This window comes from Megascapheus bottae, chromosome 8 (genome assembly GCF_031878675.1).
Source record: "Megascapheus bottae isolate mThoBot1 chromosome 8, mThoBot2.hap1, whole genome shotgun sequence".
Taxonomy (NCBI): Eukaryota; Metazoa; Chordata; class Mammalia; order Rodentia; family Geomyidae; genus Megascapheus; species Megascapheus bottae.
In genome coordinates this window covers 56,994,350-57,019,221 of record NC_143516.1, presented here as the reverse complement: position 1 = coordinate 57,019,221, position 24,872 = coordinate 56,994,350, and the positions used below count along the sequence as shown (strand labels likewise).

At 37.1% G+C, this 24,872-nt stretch overlaps 1 protein-coding gene across 3 annotated transcripts in view; it reads right to left on the bottom strand.

Moving 5' to 3' along the window:
* Positions 1–1,464: 1,464 nt before the first annotated feature.
* The window catches only part of Snx14 (sorting nexin 14), an 88,420-nt gene continuing 65,012 nt past the window's right edge, over positions 1,465–24,872 (bottom strand). For all 3 annotated transcript variants that reach the window (XM_090338480.1, XM_090338481.1, XM_090338482.1), the window contains 12 exons: positions 22,133–22,334; positions 20,627–20,710; positions 17,169–17,269; positions 16,176–16,287; positions 13,225–13,265; positions 12,980–13,099; positions 10,185–10,308; positions 8,688–8,852; positions 8,235–8,330; positions 6,303–6,394; positions 4,784–4,840; positions 1,465–2,908 (listed from right to left, as the gene is read on the bottom strand). In XM_090338480.1, the coding sequence (XP_090194606.1) occupies positions 2,870–2,908; positions 4,784–4,840; positions 6,303–6,394; positions 8,235–8,330; positions 8,688–8,852; positions 10,185–10,308; positions 12,980–13,099; positions 13,225–13,265; positions 16,176–16,287; positions 17,169–17,269; positions 20,627–20,710; positions 22,133–22,334 (1,233 nt within the window). In that variant the 3' untranslated portion in view covers positions 1,465–2,869. The remainder of the gene's footprint in view (positions 2,909–4,783; positions 4,841–6,302; positions 6,395–8,234; positions 8,331–8,687; positions 8,853–10,184; positions 10,309–12,979; positions 13,100–13,224; positions 13,266–16,175; positions 16,288–17,168; positions 17,270–20,626; positions 20,711–22,132; positions 22,335–24,872) is intronic.

Genomic DNA, 24,872 nt, shown 5'->3' with positions numbered 1-24,872 from the left:
CTCCAAGTAACCACTAGAAAATTGGAAGTGGCACTGTGGCTCGAAGGGTAAGACGGTAGCCTTAAGCTGAAGAGCTCAGGGACAACACCCAGGCCCAGAGTTCAAGATCCATGACTGACAAAAAATAAATAAATACAATAAAATAACTAGCTTGCATCAGACAAATGCTTAATATCCAATATCTATAGGGAACTCAAGAAACTAATTCCCTCCAAACCTAACAAACCAATCACTAAATGGGCAAGGAAACTAAAGAGAAGGATCAGACAACGACAAATGCTAGTGGGGATGTAGAGAGAAAGGAAGGGCTGGTGGGTATGTAAACAAGTATAACCACTCTGGAAAGTAGTTTGGAGGTTCCTCAAAAAAACTAAAAATTGACCTTCCCTACAAGCCAGCCATACTACTCCTGGGCATCTACCCTGAGCATCATAACCCAGGATACGGTAAAGACATCTGTTCAGCCATGTTCAGCGCTGCACATTCACAAGAGCCACGCTATGGAAACAACCCAGATGCCTTACTGCAGATGAACATATACAAATGGAATATACACAATGAAATATATCCATCAGACAAAATAATGGCATTCGCTGGGAAGTGGATGAAGCCAGAATAAATCATGTTGAGTGAGACAAGGTAAGACCAAAAGAACAAAAGGAGCATAATATGTGGCTATTAGATCCAAACAGTACAAGAGCCATGACTCAGTTCTCGAACACTCAAGGTCACTGACATGAACTTGAAGATATAAATATAACTATATAGACAAATAAATCTGATAAGATATATATTCTATAGGCATTAATACATAAATATGTATCTATGATATAAACTCTCGGCTTATTTTTAATTTTGTTCTTAAATTTATGTGCCAGTGATTGTATATAGATTCCATTCTTGAATACTTGTTTGTTAAACTTGACATTTGAAATGTTAGTAAAATCTTTTTTTTTTTTTTCCCCAGTATCCTTGGGCTTTCTCAAGGCTACAGCTCTACCACTTGAGCCACAGCACCATTTCCGGCTTTTTTTCTATGTATGTGGTACCAAGGAATCAAACCTGGGTCTTTGTGTGTGGTAGGTAAGCACTCTACTACTAGGCAAAACTCCTGGCCCAGTAAAATCTTTTAATAAAAAAAATAAATAACTAGCACAAAAAAGGGCTTCAGGAGTTGAAGGTGTGCTCAGTTAGTAGAGCACTAGCCAATGACCAAAAAGTATCAAGAACCAAATTTGAGTCCTGGTTTGAACCAATTAAAAAAAAAAAGGTTCAGGGCCGAGAGCTTGGCCTAGTGGTAGAGTGCTTGCCTAGCATGCACAAAGGCCCAGGTTTGATTTCTCGGTACCACATATATAGAAAAAAGCCGGAAGTGGTACTAAGGCTCAAGTGGTAGAGTTTGGCCTTGAGAAAGTCCAAGGACAGTGCTCAAGCCCTGAGCTCAAGCCAAGGACTGGCAAAAAAAAAAAAAAAAAGGTCTGGTGCTGGTGGCTCACAACAGTAATCCTAGATACTTAGGAGACTCTGAGAGCTGAGGATTGACTGAGATTCAAAGCCAACCCAGGCACTAAAGTCTGTGAAACTCTGATCTCCAATTAACCACCAGAAAACCAGAAGTGGTGGTGTGTCTCAAGTGGCAGACTGCTAGCCTTGAGCTCAGAGACAGTACCCAGGCCCAAGTTCAAGCCCCATGATTCCCTCTATAACCACAAATAAAAAGGACAATAGGCATAGCTCCGAAGTAGGATGCCTATCTAACATGTCCAAGGCCCTGAGTTCAAACAGTTTTGCTAGATAGCCCAACCTGGACTGGAACTTGCTCTGTAGCTAACAATGGCCTTGAACTTACAATCTTCTTCTCAGACTGCTGAATACTAGGATTCATCATGCCTAACTCTCAAACAGAATTATAAATAATGATTTTTTTTTTCTTGTACTAGCTTTAGGACAAATACTCAGGACCTGTGACCACTGTCCCTGAGCTTCTTTTGCTCAAGGGTAGTGCTCTACCACTTAAGCCACAGCTCTACTTCTACCTATTTGGTAGATTATTAGAGACAAGAGTTCTTATGGACTTTTCAGCTTAGATTGTCTTTGAACCAGGATATCCATATCTCAGCTTCCTAAAGAGCTAGGATTATAGGCTTGAACCATCAGTGCCTGACAAGAGTGAAACTTTTAAAATGATTTTGAAAAATTACTCTCCTCAGGAAATAGAATTGACTCTATTTTCTTTTGAAAAGATAGTAGACAACATAAACCCAAAATCTAGTTGTGAGTTTTTGGGATACAGTAACACACAATTCAGTACAATTTAATTATAATCAGACAATCCCAAAGTATTCCGTCTTCTCACAGAAGAGACAATCACATCTGACAATCACACATGAAGATTAAGGAAAAATCCTCTGCATTGTGGAAAAAAAATTAGTATAGATGATTTATTTATAGACACACAGGTAACTATGTAGGACTGTGAGTAAAAAAAGAACAAATTTTTTGAAAAGTTGTAACACTAAATTAGAAAACAAATCTAATATTACTTGTTTTTTTACACTTAAAATTACTTCTTTGATACAATACAAAGATTATTGCCCTCAAGAGATTAGAAACTGTCTACTTTACAAATGTCAATAAGTAATATAATTTCTAGTTAAATTAAATGGTATAAAATGAAAAGCTATAAAACCCAATCACTTTTAATCATTAGTACATTTTGATTAAGTCTTTATTAAAACAAAAAACAATCAATATTTCCGACACTGAAGTACATGATATGTACAAGAATATACAAAAGTGAAAGAAAAAAAAGTATAGTTTGATTACACCAGTATAGCAGTAACATCGATTCTGCACTAAATCCAAATGTTTACATCCATGATGTCACAGAGGCAACTTCCTTTTGTACCTAAAATAAAAGTAAATCCATTTAATAGAGGACAATTGGATAGCAGTTCATTTGTAAATTACCTAACAGTGCTAGTATATTAAAATTCTAACCCAAGACTTAGATGCATGTCAAAAGAAATTTTCTGGCGGGGCCAGGAGTTTGACCTAGTGGTAGAGTGCTTGTCTAGCATGCCAGAAGACCCAAGTTTGAGTCCTCGGTACCACATACATAGAAAAAAGCTAGAAGTGCTGTGGCTCAAGTGGTAGAGCTCTAGCCTCAAGAAAAGTCCGAGGACAGTACTCAGGCCCTGAGTTCAAGCCCAGGACTGGCCAAAAACAAAAACAAAAACAAAAAAGAAATTTGCTGGTATTTACACGTATAATATATATGCTTTAGAAAGAAAATAGTAATATACAATGACAGACCTGATAGTCTCAGAGTAGGTAGTTTCTTGGTATTCACTGCAATATAACTGGATATAAAATGTCTATAATCAGTTTATTGTTTGGTTTGTTTTTATTTTGTCCTTGAGCTTTCTCAAGGCTAGCACTCTATGACTTGATCCACAGCACCACTTCTGGCTTCTTTTTGTGTATGTGATACCAAGGAATCGAATCCAGGGCTTCATGCATGCTAGGCTAGCACTCTACCACTAGGCCAAACTAATGGCCCTTTAATCAGTTTTAAAAAGATGTATTTAGTATTACTGGCATGGGAAAGATTACAGCAGGTTTCTACTGCTGTACAAAAATGCTATTTTTAGATCCTGTAATCCTAGCTATTCAGGAGGCTGAGATCTGAGGAACAAGGTTCACAACTAGTCTGGCACAAAAGATCCTGAGACTCTTATCTCCAATTAACCTCTAGAAAATGGGAAGTGAGGGAAGGTGGGTATCTTGAGCTGAAGAGCTCAAGGACAACACTCAGGCCCAGGGGTAGGGTGGTAACCTTGAGCTCAAAGACAGCGCCCAGGCCAAGTTCAAGCCACATGAACCACAAAAAAAAAAAGTGCTATTTTTTTAGTCTTGAACAAATCCATTCATTTAACCAAATAGATTGGTTAAAAATAAATAAATAAATAAGAGAAAATGACAAAAACCTTTGTTTAAAACAAAATCCTCAGGATTAACTGCCATGTTCTAACTACAATTCATGTTATGCTCTTTCAATTGTTCAGGTTTCTGACTTATACAGCATACAATGTTCCTGGTAACAATCTAGAATTTTGGCTCAATCTAATGGTAAGATTTAACACTCCCTCTGAGGAACAGTAATATTGTTGGGTTTTTTGTTTTGTTTTGTTTTGTTTTGTTTTGTTTTGTGTGTGTGTGGTTCATGAGGCTTGAGCTCAGATCAAGGCTACTACCCTACCTGAGGAGCCACAGCACTACTTCCTGTTTTCTGGTGGTTAATTGGAGATAAGAGTCTCAAGTTCTTTAGTGCCCTGGCTGGCTTTGAACTGTGATTCTCAGATCTCAGCCTCCTGAGTAGCTAGGATTACACACCAGAGCCACCACACCCAGCTATAAAATTTTAAAAAATATATTATTTAACACTCCTATATTCCTCTAAGAGGACTGTAAAGGGTCCTTATCTGTTTGTAATTAGGTAGGAAAACAGTCCTCAGTTTTGACCTTTTGTCCCTTTTCTGCAGTGCTGGTGATGGGAGCCAGGGCCTCCCCATGCTAATCAAGCACTCAGTGCTGAGCTACATCCTCAATCCAGAATTTATTCCATTAGTAAAGGATCATAGTTGCAAGGGTTTCATTAATTTTTGTGAACCCAGAGATTAACAGAAAGAATTAGCACTTTTGGTGGGGAGGGTTATATACAGGTGTCACCATGTCCCCTAAGATGCCTGCCTCACATTTAAAATGGAATCTTTCTACTTACCTTATTGAGCTCTGGAAACAGTTCTTGTATCACAATGTCCAACAAAACATAGGTCAACTATAAAATAAATTAATCAATTAAGGGAGCAAACAATAAAATAAATACAAAAGTGGTGGTTATTTCTAAATGGAAAGTCAGGGAATGGTGTTGACAATGTAAAATAACTCTTAATAATGTTCATGTCTTAAAATCCATGGTAAGTATATGTGGTTACATGTGCATTTTTTGTTCCATCTTGGGGCTTGAACTCAGGACCCAAGGCACTGTCCTTGAGCTTTCTCAAGGCTAGTACTCTACCACTTGAGCCACGGTACCACTTCTAGCTTTTACTGTGTATGTGGTACTAAGGAATCGAACCCAGAGCTTCATGCATGCTATGCAAGCACTCTACTGCTAGGCCACACTCCTGGCTCCACAATCATTTTTTTTATATTTTTTTATTGTAATTAATAAAAGGGTTACATGATATTTGCCATTATAGAAGGTGCATTAATTCACATATATTGATACCCTTTCACATGTCTTGGTACCCTTTACCCTCCCCCCCACCCCCCCCGTTTTGATTTTCCCCCCTTCCCTATCAAATTTCAAATATCCAAATACAAATAAATTCAATATATCAGATAACAAAGTGAGGTACTGTAACAATATGAGATACCCAAGGGACAGCAAAGGAGATGAGAGATAACATAGTACATTAAGGACAACAGTCATTCGTTATATGGCTTTTGTTTCAATATCCTGGAGGTCCTTTCAATTAGCTTCATACTATATGGCCTTATGTATCAAGGTTTTGCTCTATTGCAGATCTCTGCTAGTAGAGCCCAAGGTTTCTACTGGTTATGACAAATGAGGGAAACCATTGAGCCTAAGTTCCTTTGAGTCTGACTTACTTCACTTAATATGATTTTTTCTAAGTCTTTCCATTTCCTAACAAATGGGGCGATGTCGTTTTTTCTGACAGCAGCATAAAATTCCATTGTGTACAAATACCACAACTTGTTGATCCACTCATCAACTGAGGGACATCTAGGTTGGTTCCATATCTTTGCTATGGTGAATAATGCTGCAATGAACATTGTTCCACAATCATTTTTATCATATGCCTAATTCTTTCTTGTGTTAAGAACATTTCATATGTAACAAAAATCTCAAAGAAATAAAATATAAAATTGAAACAGTACTAAGATCCCAATAAAGCATATACATAATGTCATTCCAGATAACTTTGAACTGATTTTTAATTTTAACTTTATTTCATGAATTTCCTACATATCCCAATTTTCTATAATTGAGTATATATTAATTTTAGGTTAAAAATTTATGTCACATGATGTGAAAATCAATGTTAATAAATCCTTTAATAAAGAAATTTGTCACAAATAAAAAAGGTATAACCATCAAAAACAAAAAAACACAAGTAAAACTTTTTCTCTGAATTTAATTTACAAGCTAATAATATACTATGTCATCTAGCAAACCTAGGCAGTGCTAGTCTACTGGCTTTTATAGATTTTACCTGTTTATTGAGTACTGGCTGTTGTAGGCCATCAAAGAGAAGTCTGATGCTTTCATACTTGGTTTCTTCACCAATGCATTTAACTATTAGATCTAAACAAGAAATCCATATGTGAAACCAATTCGCAAATGATCCATATTAACTGGATCTAAGAGCAAAAATATCTCCTCTGTTACCAGCTATCACATAAGTCAGTATTTTCCAAATCAGTGCTTGTGCAAGAGGCTCTTGAAAACAAAAGGTTTTTAAGGCTTGTTGTTTCTTGTGGGTTTGCCAGTCCTGAGGCCCAGAAGATGCCCATTTGTCTTCATTTGCCCAACCCCTTCCCACTGGTACCTGTTCCCCAATAGAGCTAGTTTTACTTGGATGGATATTAGTTATAATATCCCTAACTAAGCCCTGGTTGCAAAAGATATAGCTCCTGCTTTGCAAAGCCAGATGTGATTCTCTCAATTGAACATTTGTCTCTCCAATTTGGAAGCAGTGATTTGCATTGTGCCCAAACTCTCTTTTGGATCTCAGAACTATTTAATTTTTCAGTTTTTTCAGTGTTTTTTACTTACTTCTAGTGCACAGGAGTAACTTCAGCTTACATGAAGATATAAGCTGAAGTTTGGCTTCCAGACAGAGTCATCCTTTTCTCCTGTTACTCTGTATTTCCACTCATATAGGACTTACTAGCACCTATTCTCACACTTCTAAAATAAGATATTTAATCACTTTACTGGACACTCACACTTGTAAACCCTTCACATTTAAAACGTCAAAGTTCTGGGGGTCAGGATATCTTAAACTACTAAGTACTCTGCTTGATCACCTGACATTTTTCTCTTTATTTCCCATCATAAGAAGAGCTGTCATTCATTTACTTAATGGCCCAAACTTACCAATTTTACAAGAGAAATGACCATCTTTCCCTTAATGCCTCTATGACTTGAACATGCCTGCAATGACACATGTATGTTTTGTCTAAATGTCTGTCTTCCTACCAGACTGAGCTACTAAAGTCTACTTTTTGCATCCTTTGCAATCTGCACAGCATCTGGAACATGAAAGATGCTCCACAAAGTTGGAAAGGATGAATGAGCTCTGATTTCTTTTTATTTCTTTTTGGTTGGTTGTGGGGCTTGAACTCAGATCCTGGGCACTGTCCCTTAGTTCTTTTGCCAAAGCTAGCACTCTACCACTCTGAGCCATAACTCTGCTTCCAGTTTTCTGGTGGTTAATTGGAGATAAGAGTCTCACAAACTTCCATACCACGGATGGCTTTGAACCATGATCCTCAGACCTCAGCTAGGATTACATGTCTGAGCCACCAGTGCCTGGGACTGACTTCTTAATCATATACACTAGTATACCTTTTCTCATGTTGTAGTGAGCAGCAGGTATTAATTGTCCAATAATGCACAATTTTGATCAGCTCAACTATAAATTAAGTTTGAAAGAATCTGCTGGTAATAATTAGGTAGCATGCACAAGGCCCTGGGGTTAAATTCTAACACCATTCCAAAGAGGCCAGGCATTGGTCACACTTGTAAGTCTAGCTACTCAGAGGAGGTTGAGATGTGAGAATCATAGTTCAAAGCCAATGTGGGCAGTAAGTCTATGATACTCAACTCCAATCAAGCACCAAAAAAGCTAAAAGTGGAGCTGTGGCTCAAGTGGTAGAGTGCTAGCTTTGAGCAAATAAGCACAAAGACCAAAGAGAAAAAAGGGAAAGAGAGAGAAATAATACAGCTTACTAATATTTGAAAACCAGCTTAGTCTTGAATTTTAGTGATGACACTAGGGAAAAAAAACTGTATTTAATTTGTGAGTTTGTCTTTATAACTACTTGCAAACTGAGAGCCCACAATAAACATTAGCTTTAGTAATTAACACACATTGAAACCTCAAATGAGTACTAATCTATATCAAACTAGGCTACAATACCTGGAATGTAATTCATCATTTCTTCAAAAGTCTGTTTTGCTCCTTTTTGCTTATCTTGGGGAGACCGAGGTTCAGTGTTTTCACAGAATATAGCATCTATAATAAGAGTAGAAAAGATATTTTTTAACATTTTTAATTCAGTTTTATTTTCAGGGTGATGTCCAGAGCGGTTACAGTTACAAACATAAGGTAGTGAGTATACTTCTTGTTAAACATTGTTACCCTCTCCCACTTTCCTCCCACTTTCCCTCCCCTCACCCTACACTCAAGTTGTAGAATTCATTTTCAACATACTATTTCATGAGTTTTGCTGTTATATTGTTAGAAAAGATATTTCTGAAAGTATCTATTCATACTATTTCCTCAATAGTAGAAATGCTAATAAAGTTTTTAGATTCAACTGAAATCACTGAGTATATAAAATATGGAACAAAAACATGATAAAATACAAACCTCTGAGAAGTGTTATGAGTGAAACCAAACGGTGCTCCTGAAATAGCTGTTCTAGTTTACACTGAAGATAGTAGTCAGTGTACATTTCCAGGGTGTTTTTAAAGAGGATTCGAGTTCCCATTAGAAGATGATGAAGCCAGTCAGGAACTTGGAAAACCACCCGTCCTGAGAAGAATCAATTAGAATACCTTTTGTTTATGATAGATAAACAAATCTCTCTCTCTCTCCCTCTCTTCCCCTCTCCCTTCTCTCCCCCCTCCCTCTTCCCCCTTCCTCTTTCTCTTTCTCTCTTGTTAGGCCTGAGGCTTGAACTCTGGAACTGGGTGATGTCCCTGAGCTGCTCTTTTTTTTTTTGTAGTCTGATTTACCTTTTGAAATTTTGTCCCATGTGTGTTTATTACCTATTCAAACATTTACGTTTTTTCACATAAGCTTTTTTCCCCAGTCCTGGGCTTGAGCTCAGGGCCTGAGTATTGTCCTTGGGTTTTCTCAAGACTAGAGCTCTACCACTTGAGCCACAGCACCAATTCTGGATTTTTTCTATGTATATGATACCGAAGAATCAAACCCAGGTCTTTGTGAACACTAGGCAAGCACTCTATCTCTAGGCCAAACTCCCGGCCCCTGTCCCTGAGCTTCTTTTCCTCAAGGTTAGCACTCTACCACTGGAGCCACATCATCCAGTTCCAACTTTTTCTGTGATTTAACTGAAGACTTTCCTGTTCAAGTGGCTTTGAACCGAGATCCTCAGATCGCAGCCTCCTGAGTAGTTAGGACTATAGGCATGATGACAGCTACCAGCACCCAGCTTAATTACATTTTATTTTTGGACTAGTCATGGGACTTGAACTCAGGGCCTGGGCACTATCCCTAAGCTTTTATGCTCCCATCCAGCACTCTATTAGTTAAGCCACAGTTCTACTTCCAGCTTTCTGGCAGTTATTAGAGATAAAGAAATCTCATAGGACTTTCTTGCCAAGGCTGACTGAAATGTAAGCCTCAAGTCTCAATCTTCTAAGTAGCTACAAGAGTAACCTACCAGCACCTAGCTGGTTTTCTATATTATTCAATATAGAAAATGCAAGTAACAAAGGCCAGTCTTGCATTTGTAAACATTAGTAACTTCAATATGTTCACAATCAATATTACATTTTTTGTGGGGGGTTTTTTGTGGTTTTTTTTTTTTTTTTTTTGCCAGTCCTGGGCTTGAGCTCAGGTCTTGAGTACTGTCCTTGGGCTTTCTCAAGGATAGAGCTCTACCACTTGAGCCACAGAACCACTTCCTGCTTTTATCTATGTATGTGGTACCGAGGAATTGAACCCGTATCTTCGTGCATGCTAGGCAAGCACTCTACCACTAGGCTCAACTCCTGGCCCTACATTTTTATCAACGAAATATCTTCAATAAATGTTCAAGTAAATAAATATTCAAAAACATTAATTTACATCATGTGAAGCTTTAGGTGCAAATTTTAACATAAACAACTTATATCTTACCTACATACATCAGATAATCATAGACTCCTTCTACAGTCATCACCTCCATAAAATAGTTCTGATTTTGCTTCCTCTCTGTATTCTCAGCACGATTTGCATTATTCTTAAATAGGTCATTGTAAAGCTATAATAAAGAGTTGAAATAATAAGAGATATATTGCTTAAACACTTTCTGACGATCATCACTAAGGCTAGAGCAAAAGAAGTTAAACTTTTTCCAACTAAAACAGAGACTATGTTAAAATCCACTTTGAAGATCCAATTTATGCCCAAAGTTACATAACGTATATTCCCCTCAAATGATCACATAAAAGTTTGCATTTAACTTTAAGATACAATAGTTAATGCATTACCCATAAAGAATTCCTCTGCGAGTGCACACATGTATGCATGTGTGTGTGTGGTGTGTGTGCTAGCAACTGAACCCAGGCCTTCACACATGCAAGTATTCTACAACTGAACTACACCTCTAATCTCACCTTTTTGTTGATTTTTCATTATGTGGCCTAAGATGGCCTTATACTCTTGATTCTTCTGCCTCAGCCTTCTGACTACAGACATGCCACCATGCCCAGCTCCCTTCCTTGGCTTTATGTGCTCAAAGAAGCAAATTAATTTATAACAACATGTACCTGCAGCATTGATCAAAAATTTTAGTAGTAGCCAAGTGCGATGACTCACACCAATAATCCTACTTAGTAGCTACTTAGTAGGCTGAGATCCAAAGATCATGGTTCAAAGCCAACCCTGGCACTAAAGACCATGAGACTCTTATCTCCAATTAACCACTAGAAAACCAGAAGTGGCACTGTGGCTCCAGGAGTAGGTGGTAGCCTTGAGCTGAAGAGCTCAGGGAGAGTGCCTAGGCCTAAAGTTCAAGCCTCACTACCCCCCCCCCCCAAAAAAAAATTTAGTAGTAACGTAGATTACAAATCATCACTTATTAAGGGATGAAAATTCAGCTTTATGCAAAGCTTATCTGGACAATAACATTCAAAGCCCAGAAAGGGCTAGTCAATATGTATGTGTGTGCATGTGTATATCTATGTATGTATAGATATATATGTATGTAATATATTTATTTGTATGCATATTTCATATATATAGATATGTGAAAAATTACGCATAGTAAAAGTGATGAAATGTACTTAAATCTTAGCCATACTCTTACAAAAATAAAAAGGAGCTATTGTATTAAATACATCCCATGTGTCAGACAGTAGAATAAGGTCAGCATATTCAAATACCTAATAAATGCAGGTCAAGAAATAAAGATGTAAAATAAGCAGTGAAAAACAAATAGAGTACTACAAAGTCTACAGAAAAAAAGCATTCAATTTTATCTGAAGATGAGTATTTTAACCTTATTATAAGCCAGATGCTGCTGGTACTTCATACCTGTAGTCCTAGCTATTCAGGAGACTGAGATCTGAGGATTGTGGTTTAAAGCCAGCCAGGGAAGGAAAGTCTATGAAACTCTTATCTCCAATTAATCACCACAAGTGGTGCCATGGCTCAAAGTAATAGAATACTAGCTTTGAGCACAAAGAGGCTAGGGACAGATTCTAGAAGTTTCATGAGAACATTCCCCTCTGCTCACTTAACCCTCCCCCACCAGTCTTATCAAGCTTCCTACTCTATTTTCATGCATGCACACTGATTATTATGATTGTATTCATTCACTTTTCCCCCTCTCTCCAGTTATCTTCCCTTCCTATAACCCTTATCCTCTCCAGTCAACTCATCCTTCAGCTACCTAATTTTTTTTTTTTTTTTGGTCAGTACTGGGGCTTGGACTCTGGGCTTGGGTGCTGTCTCTGAGCTCTTCAGCTCAAGGCTACCACCGTGCCACTTCTGGTTTTCTAGTGGTTAATTGGAGCTAAGAGTCTCACAGACTTTGCCCGGGCTGGCTTTGAACACCAATCCTCAGATCTCAGCTTCTTGAGTAGCTAGGATTATAGGCATGAGCCACCACACATGGCTCTCTAATACTCTTTTTGTTAAGCAATCTGTTAATTGTTCAAAGGATTTATACCATAGGATCTCATTCCTACATATACTTAAATAAGTACTCTACTACTAGAGCCATGTCCTTAGTCCTCTATTGGCTCTTGTATTGGGTATTCTTATTCTTAGAAGCGTAAGGTCAAACATTTTCTCTAATCCAAGAAATATGAAAAGGACTCTTCCTCCTAATACATTCCCTCTCCTCTTCTATGTTTTAAGTTCAATTTGTCATTAGAAAATGCTAATAATACAGTAAGTCTGGAAAGGATGGAGAGAAACCCAACTACTTAAAATCATAACTATTACTCTTATGTACACTCCCTTTTAGTTCTACATACATATACACACATATATACATATATTATGTATGTAACCCATTAGTGAAAAATACTCGGGAAAACAATAAATTCTAAAAATACACACAGGAACAAAATTCTTGCACAAGCCTAGATAGATTTAAACCAGCTAATCAGTTACCATTAAACAGACTGGAGAGAGATCAGAAAAATAAGGATATACCAGAAAGTAAGAGAACAAAGACAGCAAACGTGTGGGGGGGGGGTGGAAGGTTGAAAGATATGGAAAACAATGAGAATTAATCAGTGTTCTAGAAGGAGATGACAAGGATAAAAGGAAGAATCTATACAACATTGATGAGAACTAAGAAAGCAGACTGGTAAAGGGAAAGCCCAATGACTATCCCTCTTGGTTAGCCATGCTCTCATAGAACTTTTTTCCATATCAATTCTGGACCTGGCTACATGATTTAATAACTCTGCATGCGGTACCTTCTTGTTGTTTTCTGAAGTAGGGCTGAGAATAGTCAGTTCTGGTCTACTTGGTTTAGGCTTTGGAGATTCACAAGAATTAATGAAATTCATGATGAAAGGTTCCAAATGTTGACCTTTCTGTAGTGACAGATGATTGCAAAAAATAAAAATAAATATGACCAGTATCATATAAATTCATTTAAATGTATCTTTATTTACATATACTATTACTATCATGCTATAAATACATACAAATTATTCACCTCTTTCATTAGTTTTCCAGGAACAGACTTTATAATTTTCCCTGCAATCAGAAGTAAAGTATTAATTTTAAGAAGGTATAATATACTTAATAGTTGCTTATATAAGTATTTCACTAGGTATTTCCAAATATAAACCAAGTAAAAAGTAAAGTCATCTAAAAGTTTTTGTAACTGACTATTTTACACTCAACAGAAATTACAAGCAATGCGATACTATTCTGGACTAAATATACAGACATTGGGACTTACTTAATCTAGTGAGGTTATAGGTGGCGAAAGGGATAACAAAATCAGTGTTACAATTGTGGAAGTAGAGTAAGGAGCTCACTATACAATTTCTTCTATTTTTGTGTATACCTCAAAATTTCCATAAAATAATGTTTTAAAATATTTTAAATTGGTGAATATACAGTAATAATGAAAGACATTATGGTCTTTTTACTGCTAAAATGCTAAGACAAAAAAATTTTAAGTCATAAGAAACATCTAGCTGGGTGCTGGTGGGTCACAAATGTAATCCTAGCTATTAAAAAGGCTAAGATTTGAGGATCATAGTTCAAAGCCAACCAGGGTACAAAAGCCTTACACTCTTATTTCCACTCGTATTATTAACCACCAGAAAACTGGAAGTAGCACAGTAGATCAAGTGGAAGAGTGCTAGCCTTGAGCTGAAAGAGTTCAAGGACAGGGTCCAGGCCCAGAGTGCAAGCCCCATGACTGAATTCCAGATTAAGATTCTCCTGTAGCCTGGTGTTACTCCTATAATCTTAGAACTTGGGAGGCTGAGACAGAAAGATAGCTCAGTCTGGGCTATAAAGTGGAAACTCTGTTTTAAAAACTAATAATTCTGCCAGGCATGGTGGCTCATACCTGAAATCCTAGCTACTCATGAGGCTGAGATCTGAGGATCGCAAAGCCAGCCTGGACACTTATCTCCAACTAATCACCAGAAAACTGGAAGTGGTGCTGTGGCTCAAAGGGTAAGGGAGTAGCCTTGAGCTGAAGAGCTCAGGGACAGTGTTCAGGCCCAGAGTTCAAGTCCCACGACAGACAAAAAAATAAAAATAAATAAATAATAATAATTTTGGGGGGCAGTAGTTTGGCCTAGTGGTAGAGTGCTTGCTTGCCTAGCATGCACAAAAACCCGGGTTCAATTTCTTGGTACCACATACATACAAAAAAAACAGATGTGGTGCTGAGGCTCAAGTGGTAGAGCTCTAGTCTTGAGAAAGCCCAAGGATAGTGCTCAGGCCCTGAATTCAAGCCACAGGGTTAGTAAAAAATAATAGTAATTTTTAGTCTAATCCTGTTTGCCCAAATAAGTTGATCTTTATCTTAGGTTCCCATATCATAATATCTTAAGCATTTTAAGATTTTTCTGAAGCACTTAGAAATGACATAAATATTAACCAAAATTGACAGATACAACTTAAACCTCCTTCAGTTTAATTTAAACAGAGTAGATGTGGCAACAATATGCCAAATCATTATTAATAATAAAATTGTTTTAGACATATAAACTACCTAGTCCTTTCATCTGACTATTTCTGGTTCTCATTCCTTATAATACATCCATCCTCTCAAAATGTTTTTGGCTTTCTTAAGTGAGAGACTCTTTTTCTCTCGTCGAGCTGAATTATTCACTTAATTTGACATCCAACTAAAATCTCTAGAAAGCTTGTGTCCTGGCTTCTCTTGCCCTATAAAAACTATTTAACTGTATAACAGAAACTCAATTCAAAATTTCTCTAAATGTATCCTCTTATCCCAGCAAGTAGCAGCAGTAATTATTGTGCTTAAATAATCTTTAGTCTTTTTTTTTTCCACTTTCAGGTAAACCAAATCAGTAACCAAGTCTATCCAATTCCATTTCCTAAATGCTATAAATAACCAAGAATAAAATATTGTCACAAGTTTCCCTAATAAGAAAATACTTTGGATCACTAAATGGTGATCCAATGTCAGGTGATTAATTTAGCTTCGCATAAACCCTAAGAGTATATCATCTAAAGGACTGGGAGTTTGGCATAGTGGTAGAGTGCTTGTCTAGTATGCACAAAGGCCCAGGTTCAATTTCCCGGTACCACATACATAGGAAAAAAAAAGCCGGAAATGGTGCTGCGGCTCAAGTGGTAGAGCTCTAGCCTTGAGAAAGCCCAAGGACAGAGTTCAGGCCCTGAGTTCAAGTTCCAGGACTGGCAAAAAAAATAATAAATAAATAAATATAGTATATCATCTAAATAGATTGAAAAATACTACTTTTATATTAATTGAAACAACTTTATTCCACCTTCTCCAGGTTGTATTAGTATGGATTATTATGCAATTTATATTTTAAAAATAATGCTATGTTTGTTTGGTACCTTAATTCTTCCATTCATTTTGTTTTTGTGTGTGCGTGTGTGCATGTGTGTGTACAAGCGCGTGTGTGCACACGGGCATAAACATGCACACAAATGCATATCCTGGGGCTTGAAGTCAGAGCCTGGGCACTGTCCCTGAGCTTTTTATGCTCACAGTTAGAGCTTTACCACTTGAGCCACAGCTCCACCTCTGCCTTTCTGGAGGAGATAAGAATATCTTACGGACTGTCCTGAATAGTTTGGTTTTGAATCATGATATTCAAATCTCAGTTGACAGAGCAGAATTACAGGTATGAAGCACTGGTGTCTGCTTTGTTTTCTTTTGAATATAGCTTTGTTTGTATAATTTATATTTAAGTTTACAAAATAAAGGCTAAAATGTGTTGGATATTTTAATTTTCTGTGGTAGACTATTTTGCTAGAAGTGACTAAGTTATTAGAAGCACAAAATAAGACAGCTTAAAGTAAAAATAAAGCCCTTGCAATTCATCAAATGGCCATACCATATAAATTATCTTTCTAAACTAATCTGAAAACGATGATTACTTTCAGATTATTTTCTTATATATGTTTTGTCACATGACTTACCAAGGTTTACATCTGGTAGTATCTTATCAAGAAACTGTGTTTCCCCACCATTAGGAGAGAGAAAGTCTGCTAGAAGCTGACTGTTACTCAGTTCTGGATGCTGTAGAAGTTTCTTAAATAAAAAATAAAAGTTTACCAATTTAGAAGGTTAATCAAAACTATGGTGGGTGGACAGGTAAGCAGGGAAACAAAGAATAAAAAGAAGATTCCAAAGTTCAGAAAGTGCTAAACACAAAATTAAACAGGAAACAGAACAAAATTAACAAAAATCCCTACTCTTAAAACATACTTAATCTTTACATGAGAAGTTTCCTTATTTTTTACCTCCCACACTAAATTTTAGTTCGATTAAAACTAATAGAAGGGCTGGGTGCCGGTGGCTCATGCCTGTAATCCTAGCTACTCAAGAAGCTGAAATCTGAGGATAGCAGTCAAAGCCAGCCCAGGCATGAAAATCCATGAGGTACTTACAAAGCAAAGCATGTAAGACCAAAAGGGCAAATCATAGAATATAGTTAGTGATGTTTTAAGTTAAGTTGGGGGCTGGGAGTTTGGCTTAGTGGTAGAGTGCTTGCTTAGCATGCACAAAGACCCGGGTTTGATTCCTTGGCACCACATACATAGAAACAAGCTGGAAATGGTGCTGAGACTCAAGTGATAGAGCTCTAGCCTTGAGAAAGTCCAAGGACAGTGCTCAGGCTCTGAGCTCAAGCCCAGGACTGGCAACAACAACAACAAAAAATTAAGTAATATGCCAGCAGGAGAGGGCTGGGCTAATGAGGATGAAAGATTAATATGAAGCAGATGAATTGCATGTACAAAAATAGCACAATGAAACTTACTGAAATTGTTTTAGGAAGTGGGGAAGGGAAAATGATTAGAGGGGGTGAGATTGATTGGAATACTTTGTACACATATGTGGAAATATCACAAGGAAATGTCCCTGTGTAACTATGTATGCTAGTAAAGAATGGAGACTAGTTGGAGCCATACCTGTAGATATTCCTGAAACTCTTCTCTTTTTGACTTTAAGAATTCATAATTTTTAGGTCCAATGATCCTCTTGGAAGGAAGCTGGGCATCAGGGAATGTACCTGTAATTGATACATATTAAAAATTCTTACAATGCTCTGAAATTATTTTAAAAACCTAATTTAGAATTTAATACGGCAGGGGCTGAGAATATGGCTCAGTGGTAGAGTGCTTGCCTAGCATGCATGAATTCAGCCCTGAGTTCGATTCCTCAGTACCACATAAACAGAAAAAGGTGAAAGTAGAAATGTGGCTCAGCACTATCCTTGAGGCTCAAAGACAGAGCCCAGGCCCTGAGTTCAAGACCCAGGAATAGAAAATAAAATAAAATGGCAAATTCAGGGGGTGGGGGGGAGGGAAATGGGGACCAAGACATGAGAAAGGTATCAATGTATGTGAATTAATGTACCTTCTATCTGGCGAATATAATGTAACCCTTCTATTAATTACAATAAAAATATATTAAAAATGGCAAATTCAGAATCATACCACTGCCTTGCAGAGATATGATACTTTCTTTTAAATAAGTGTCAGAAAAATCCAGAACAAAAACTTTGGGAAATAAGTGAGATTCTATTAAACAAAACTTTATAAAAGAAATACTGAAGCCGGGTACTGTGGCTCACGCCTGTAATCCTAGCTACTCAGGAGGCTGAGATTTGAGGATCAAGGTTCAAAGCCAGCTCAGGCACAAAAGGACCTGAGACTCTTATCTCCAATTAACCTCTAGAAAATGGGAAGTCCGGCTTGGCTGAAGGGTAGGGCAGTAGCCTTGAGATGAAGAGCTCAGAGACAGTGCCCAGGCCAGAGTTCAAGCTCCAAGACCCACAAAATAAAATAAAATAAAATACTGAAATACTTAGTCTTTTATTGGGAAAACTGTATTTTGTCAATGCTATAAAATGTACAATCCATGAGGGTACTTTCTCTAAGAGGGCTGACCAGAAATTTTAGTTAAAAAAAAAAAAAGACAATAATGTTGGAAATACAAACAGATTTTGTTGATCTGCAAGTTAAAAAAAATATGGAGATGGTGCCTAGTGGTAGAGTGCTTACCTAGCATGCAAAAGCCCTGGGTTCAATTCCTCAGTACCATATACACAGAAAAAGCTGGAAGTGATGCTGTGGCTCAAGTGATAAAGCACTAGCCTTGAGAAAGCTCAAGAACAGTGCCCAGGCCCTGAGTTCAAGTCCTAGGACTGGTAGTATATGTTGGTGGGGGGACTGAGGGGCAGACAACTTTTCTCAACATTAAGGAAGGGGGAAAACTTTGGTTCATTTTTAGTTCCTGTAATTTACATAGTTGTCTGTTTCATTTGCTTATATTACAATCCTGCCACAAAATGTTCCAGGCAGTATCTTTCTATTGTAACCTGTTATTTAAGGGAATACTAGTGTGTTTTTTTCTTCTAAATATGTGTAAAACTTGCTCCAAATCACTCTTCCTTGATCTAGCCTGCCAAGAACTCATCTAACTGTGATGTAGGCAACTCTTCCCAGGTATATTGGCAGGTATATCATTCATGATTTCAGAATATGCAGGTGACATAGATATGATATGGCAACTGGTAATGATGGATTCATTTACATTGTTTACACTTCTATGATCAGGCCTTAAGGGAAGGTCAGTTTTTTAAAAACCAAGTAGTGTCTTCCTACCTGTCTCCAAATAATTGTCAAAACAGAAGGGTGTTTGTGCTTCAGCTTTGTTTTTGCTCCGTAATACAGTCAAGCAACAGTGTATTTTCAAGTGAAAGCTATGTAAGCATTTTTGTTTATTTCAAATAAAATATATTTGTATTATTTGTCAAAAAAAAGGGGGGGAATAAAAAAGACGACTAGAAAGGCATTACTCCAGCCAGGAAGCCAGAAAATGAAAGTCATCTGGAGACAAATGCAAATACAAACTCCAGACTAAAATACACAGAGTGGGACTAGTATCTTCCTGTAATCATCACCTAACCATGTATTTTGGTCTTACAGACAGTTCCTTGCACTTCATTGAGAATCAACCTGACTTTGGATAGACACTCTACAGGGCTTTTCTAAAACAAAAAGATTCAGAAAACACAATGCTCACCAGCTCATGCAGAAAATGTCTATAAATACTTATAAGAATTCCTCTGATATTTAAATAAATACTAATAGTAGGAAGAACAAAACAAATTCTTTTTCCAAAGAAAATCTACCCTCAAAAGAAACACTCTGGGGCCAAAGCATAGCCTAGTGGTTGCATGCATGAAGCCCTGAGTTTGATTCCTCAATACCACATACACAGAAAAGGCCAGAAGTGGCACTGTGGTTCAAGTGGTAGAGCACTAGGCTTGAGCAAAAAGTGTCCAAGGGCAGTGCCCAGACCCTGAGTTCAAGACCCAGGACTGGCCAAAAAAAAAAAAAAGGAGGGGAAGGGAAATGGGGACCAAGACATGTGAAAGGGTATCAATGTATGGGAATTAGCACCGTCTATCTGGCAAATATCATGTAACCCTTCTATTAATTACAATAAAAATATATGAAAAAAAAAGGAAAGAAAGAAACACTCAACTATCCACTTTGTTTCCTCATCTTGAGGGGTAAACCAGAACTTGTGCCATAATACATAGCAAACATGTTTACAAAGGAAGATGGTGGCAGAAGAACAAAATAACTCTGAAATGCATGGTTTAAATTCTCTGGCACCTCAAGATAAACAAGAAATAAAATTGAATATAGAGAGCAGGATGCTGGTGGCTTTCACCTATAATCCTGGCTACTCAGGAGACTGAGATCTGAGAACTGCAGTTCAAAGCCAGCCTGTAAGACTCTTATGTCCAATTAACCTCCAGAAAATCAGAATTAGAACTGTGGCTCAAAGTGGTAGAATGTTACCCCTGAGCAAAAGAACTCAGGGACTATACCCAAACCTTGAATTTCAGCCCTACAACCTACCAGAAAAAAAAAAATTTAACTAAGAGTATGTATTCCGAAGTATAAAGAACAGTTGTCTCTTACATTTTAGTTTTATTATTTAAAAAGCAATGTATTGCAGAGGTGGGGAACACTTTTTCTGCCAAGGGCCATTTAGATACTTATGATGTTATTTGAAGGCCATAAAAAACATCAATATAGGTAGAAGAACCAAAGAGCCAAGTGAGGCAATGGCAGCTGACAAGAAACGAATGTGTCTGCCCTATCATGTACCAAATGATTTCACTAGCTTTATAAGGCCTATGGGCCAGATGTTCTCCATTCCTGCATTGCAAAACTTTAAAAACACAGATAAGCAAAGGTTAAAAGCTAAAAATAGTATATTCCTATTATAACAAGAATATGTCATTGTTTTGAATCTTTACAATTACTTAAGAATTAATCTAGTTTCCAACAGCTTTCAAGAATGCCAATACTAAAACATAATGTTTTATGCAAAAAGCACAACATACCATGAAATTCTGTTAGTTTTGATTCAAGAACATAGAATTCAAGGTATCTTCTATAGACAGACCAATGTTCAGGCTCATGCCCAACTGTAAATTGAACACACACTGAATTACAAGTAATTTTAAAACCTATTATTAAACTAATTATAAAACAATAATATAAACAATATTTATAGCCTTAATAACAATATTTTAGATATTATGTTATCATATTTTATCCTAAATTTTAATTACCTATAAGAGACTGATAAATTTCAATTCTATACAAAGTTATTTGAAGCAAATATATATTTTCTGCAATAGAACCATAAAATTAAAAGGATTTTAGAACTTTTATACAATTACTAAAGTCATCAAAATGACATATTTCATTTTTTAAATATTATTACAGCCAGGTACTGGTAACTCACACATGTAACTAGAAAGCTGAGAATTAACTAAGGTTCAAAACTAGCCAGGGCAGAAAAGTCCAGGAGATTCTATCTTCAATTAAGGAGCACAGAAACTGGGATACATGAAGGCAACTTGTAAAGCTATGTCTAATTATATTTTATTCAATTATAATAGCCCATAAAAATGGGGTAAGGTGAAACACTTTCTTATTAAAATTGGAAGTTGGGTCCTGAGGCTCACAGCTTTAATCCTAACTACTCAGAGGCTGAGATTTGAAGGAATGGCTCAAGAGGCAGATTGTCAGGTAATGAGAAAGCTGAGCTAGCAAGAAGCCTTGAGTTCAAATACCATTACTGGCAAAATAAATATAAATTTAAATTAAAAGTGATATAATACCTAAAATAGTGACAAGCACATAAAAGTTAAGTATAACGGCCAGCGATAACAACAAAACCAATAAAAAAGACAAAATATGTCGCTGGTAGGTATCTTACTACATAACTACTCAATAGGGTTGACTGAATGAATTAACTTACCACAAACACAACATAAAAAAACTAAGCTTTCATCTAATTTTCTGTTCTGGATACTTTGTTTTTAGCTAGGCAATCATATTTAGTAATTATACATGGCAAATATCTCAAACAATATAAAGACAGGCTCATGGGCAATTTTTAAGAAGGTACTTATTGGGGCTGGGAGTTTGGCCTAGTGGTAGAGTGCTTGCCTAACATGCACAAAGACCCGGGGCCAATTCCTCGTTACCACATACATAGACAAAAAGCTGGGGGGCCAGGAGTTTGGCCTAGTGGTAGAGTGTTTACCTAGCATGCACAAAGACATGAGTTTGATTCCTCGGTACCACATACATAGAAAAAGCCAGAAGTGGTGCTGTGCCTCAAGTGGCTAGCTTTGAGGAAAAAGTCCAAGGACAGTGCTCAGGTCCTGAGTTCAAGCCCCAGGACCAGCACCAAAAAGAAAAAAAGAAAAGAAAAAAGCCAAAAGTGGTGCTAGAGCTCTACCCTTGAGAAAGTCCAAGGACAGTACTCGGGCCCTGAGCTCAAGCCCAGGACTGGGCGAAAAAAAAAAAAAGAAGGTACTTATAACTCTTCCTACCTACTCGTCTGTCATTTCTTTCAACATCAATACAAAACACAGGAATTCTCTCCTTCTTCTCCTTCCTTTCAGAGGAGGGATCCTCAAAAAAGTCTACATAAGGAATGCTGATTTTCCAGGCAGCAAGGTTCCGGGGAGTATTAGGCGTGCTCACAGCTTCTACTGGAGAATCATCTTCCATTACAACAATACCTTCTTCAATCTGGAAAAAAACAATTAGCAGTATTTTTAGAACTACAGCCAAATAGATACAAGTATAAAGTAACACACCCATGTTCATTTGACAATTTTTAAAATTCAGAAAAACAGATGATAATTTTCTACCAAAAGTATAAAGATAAAAACTTAAAACAGGTTACTAAGCATCAACTTCAGATCTAGCTATACATATATACGTCAAAGTACAATAAAAACTGAACAGATAAGCTGGGTACCAGTGGCTCATGCCTGTAATTCTAGCTGCTCAGGAAGCTGAGATCTGAAGATCGCAGTTCAAAGCCAGCCAGAGCACAACATCTGTGAGACTCTTATCTCCAATAAACACCAGAAAGCCAGATGTGGTGCTGTGGCTCAGGTGGCAGAGTGCTAGCCTTGAGCTGAAGCCCTCAGAGACAGCACCCAAGCCCAGAGTTCAAGTTCCATAACTGGCAGAAGGGGAAAAAAAAGCATGAATGGACATTATAGGAAAAATATAAAAAGCTTTCAACCTTAGTGGTGTATAAAAATTAATGTACTGCCATTTAGGAATGTGAATTCTAAAAGAAGTCATGGACAGTGAATTTGTAATACACTATTAGGTATGAAGAATACCAGCATCAGTGGCACTGTGGCTCAAGTGGTAGAGTGCTAGCCTTAAGCTGAATCGCTCAGGGACAGTGCCTAGGCCCAGAGTTCCAGACCCATGATCAAGCAAAAAAAAAAAAAAAAAAGCAGTATTAGGATAATGCTTTATGATTTTTAAGCTGGATGTGTTGGCTCACGCCTGAAATCCTAGCTACTCAGGAGGCTAAGATCTGAGGATCACGGTTCAAAGCCAGCCCAGATGTGAAGAAGTCCATGAGACCTCTTATCTCCAATTGAAAAACCAGAAGTGACACTGTGGCTCAAGGGGTAGGATAGTAGCTCAGGCCCAAAGTTCAAATCCCACGACTGACCAAAAAAAAAAAAAAAAAAAAGAATACCAGCATAACCTTTTTGGAAAGTGTTCTGACAATATGTTTCTATAAAGAGACATAAATTGGTTCTGAACAAGCCATTCCATTTCTGGAAATTTATTCTAATGAAAACACTTCAAATATTTTTTTGTGTGTACTAGAACTTGGACTTTAACTAGGGGCGAGGGTGCTGTCTCTTAGCTTCTTTGGTGAAGGATGATATTCTAGCACTTGAACCATAACTCCACTTCCAGCCTTTTGCTAGTTACCAAGAAATAAGAATCTCACTGACTTTTCTGCTCAGACTGGTTTTGAACTCTGATCCTCAAATCTCACCCTCCTTAGTAGCTGCAATTACAGGTCTGAAGCACACAGCTCAAATACTTTTTTTTAACTATTAAAGATACACAAGTACAAATAAATATTCGTTGTATTTTATATGGATATAAAAGCTGGAGAAAATATCTGAAAGGGACTAACTTCTATAAAATTAATTCTGCCTTTTCATATTCTTTTAAATTTAAAAAACTAAAATATTTAAATATATAATAATAAAATAATTACTTTAAATAGAAATTACATCTAGAAATATCACAGAGATGAAGGAAAAAGTGACTGAAACTTTCAAATTTCGTTGACTCTATAAAGCTGTAATCTTTGCTCACCTAAGACATCTCTAAATCATGCTAATCAAAGTGAAATATTAGGAATAATCAACACATTCAATTTGTTTTCATGAGACAAGATGTTAATACTGTGGATTGGACTAAAAAATATTTTGTTGCTGCTTCAGTAGATCGGTGGTTTTTGTTTAATATTATTAATGGGATTATAGCTAGTATGTTGATTTCTAATCCTATTCATATGAGAATTCAGTTTGAGCTAGTTAGTATAATTAGAGTTCCTATGATTAACAGGTAGTCAAGGTGAGCCTAAAACAGTCTTTGGAGCCCAGGCTGGCTTCAAATTCATGATTATGTTGTGTTAGTCTTTTGAGTACTGAGACACACTCATCTCAAATATTATACTTCTTTTAAGGCAGTAGTCAAAACCTTATACTTGCACTTGAGAAGTAGAGACAAAAAGATACTGATTTTGAAGCCAGCCAGTGAGTGCTATATTATCTCAATAATAGGGTTAAGGCACTGAAGAGAAATGTGAATTGTTTAATCAGAGAAAACCAATGGTCAAGGTAAATTTACTCCCATAATTCTTGCACCTATCCTTTACTATCCAGTCTTTATCATGGATCTGGCTTCAAATGAGAGGGTAGATTAGGTCATAAAATAACACAGAGTTTGTTTAGTAAATACTAAATAACAATAATGGCACTTTTTTTTCCTGCCAGTCCTGGGGCTTGAACTGTGGGCCTAGGCACTATCCCTGAGCTGCTGCTACTTTATTTTTTATTTTTCCTTAATTCAAGATGAAGACTCTATCACTTGAGCCACAGTACCACTTCTAGCTTTTTCTATGATTAACTAGAGATAAGAATCCCACAGACTGGCCAGGAGTTTGGCCTACTGGTAGAGTGCTTGCCTAGCATGCACGCAGACCCAGGTTCGATTCCTTGGTACCACATACAT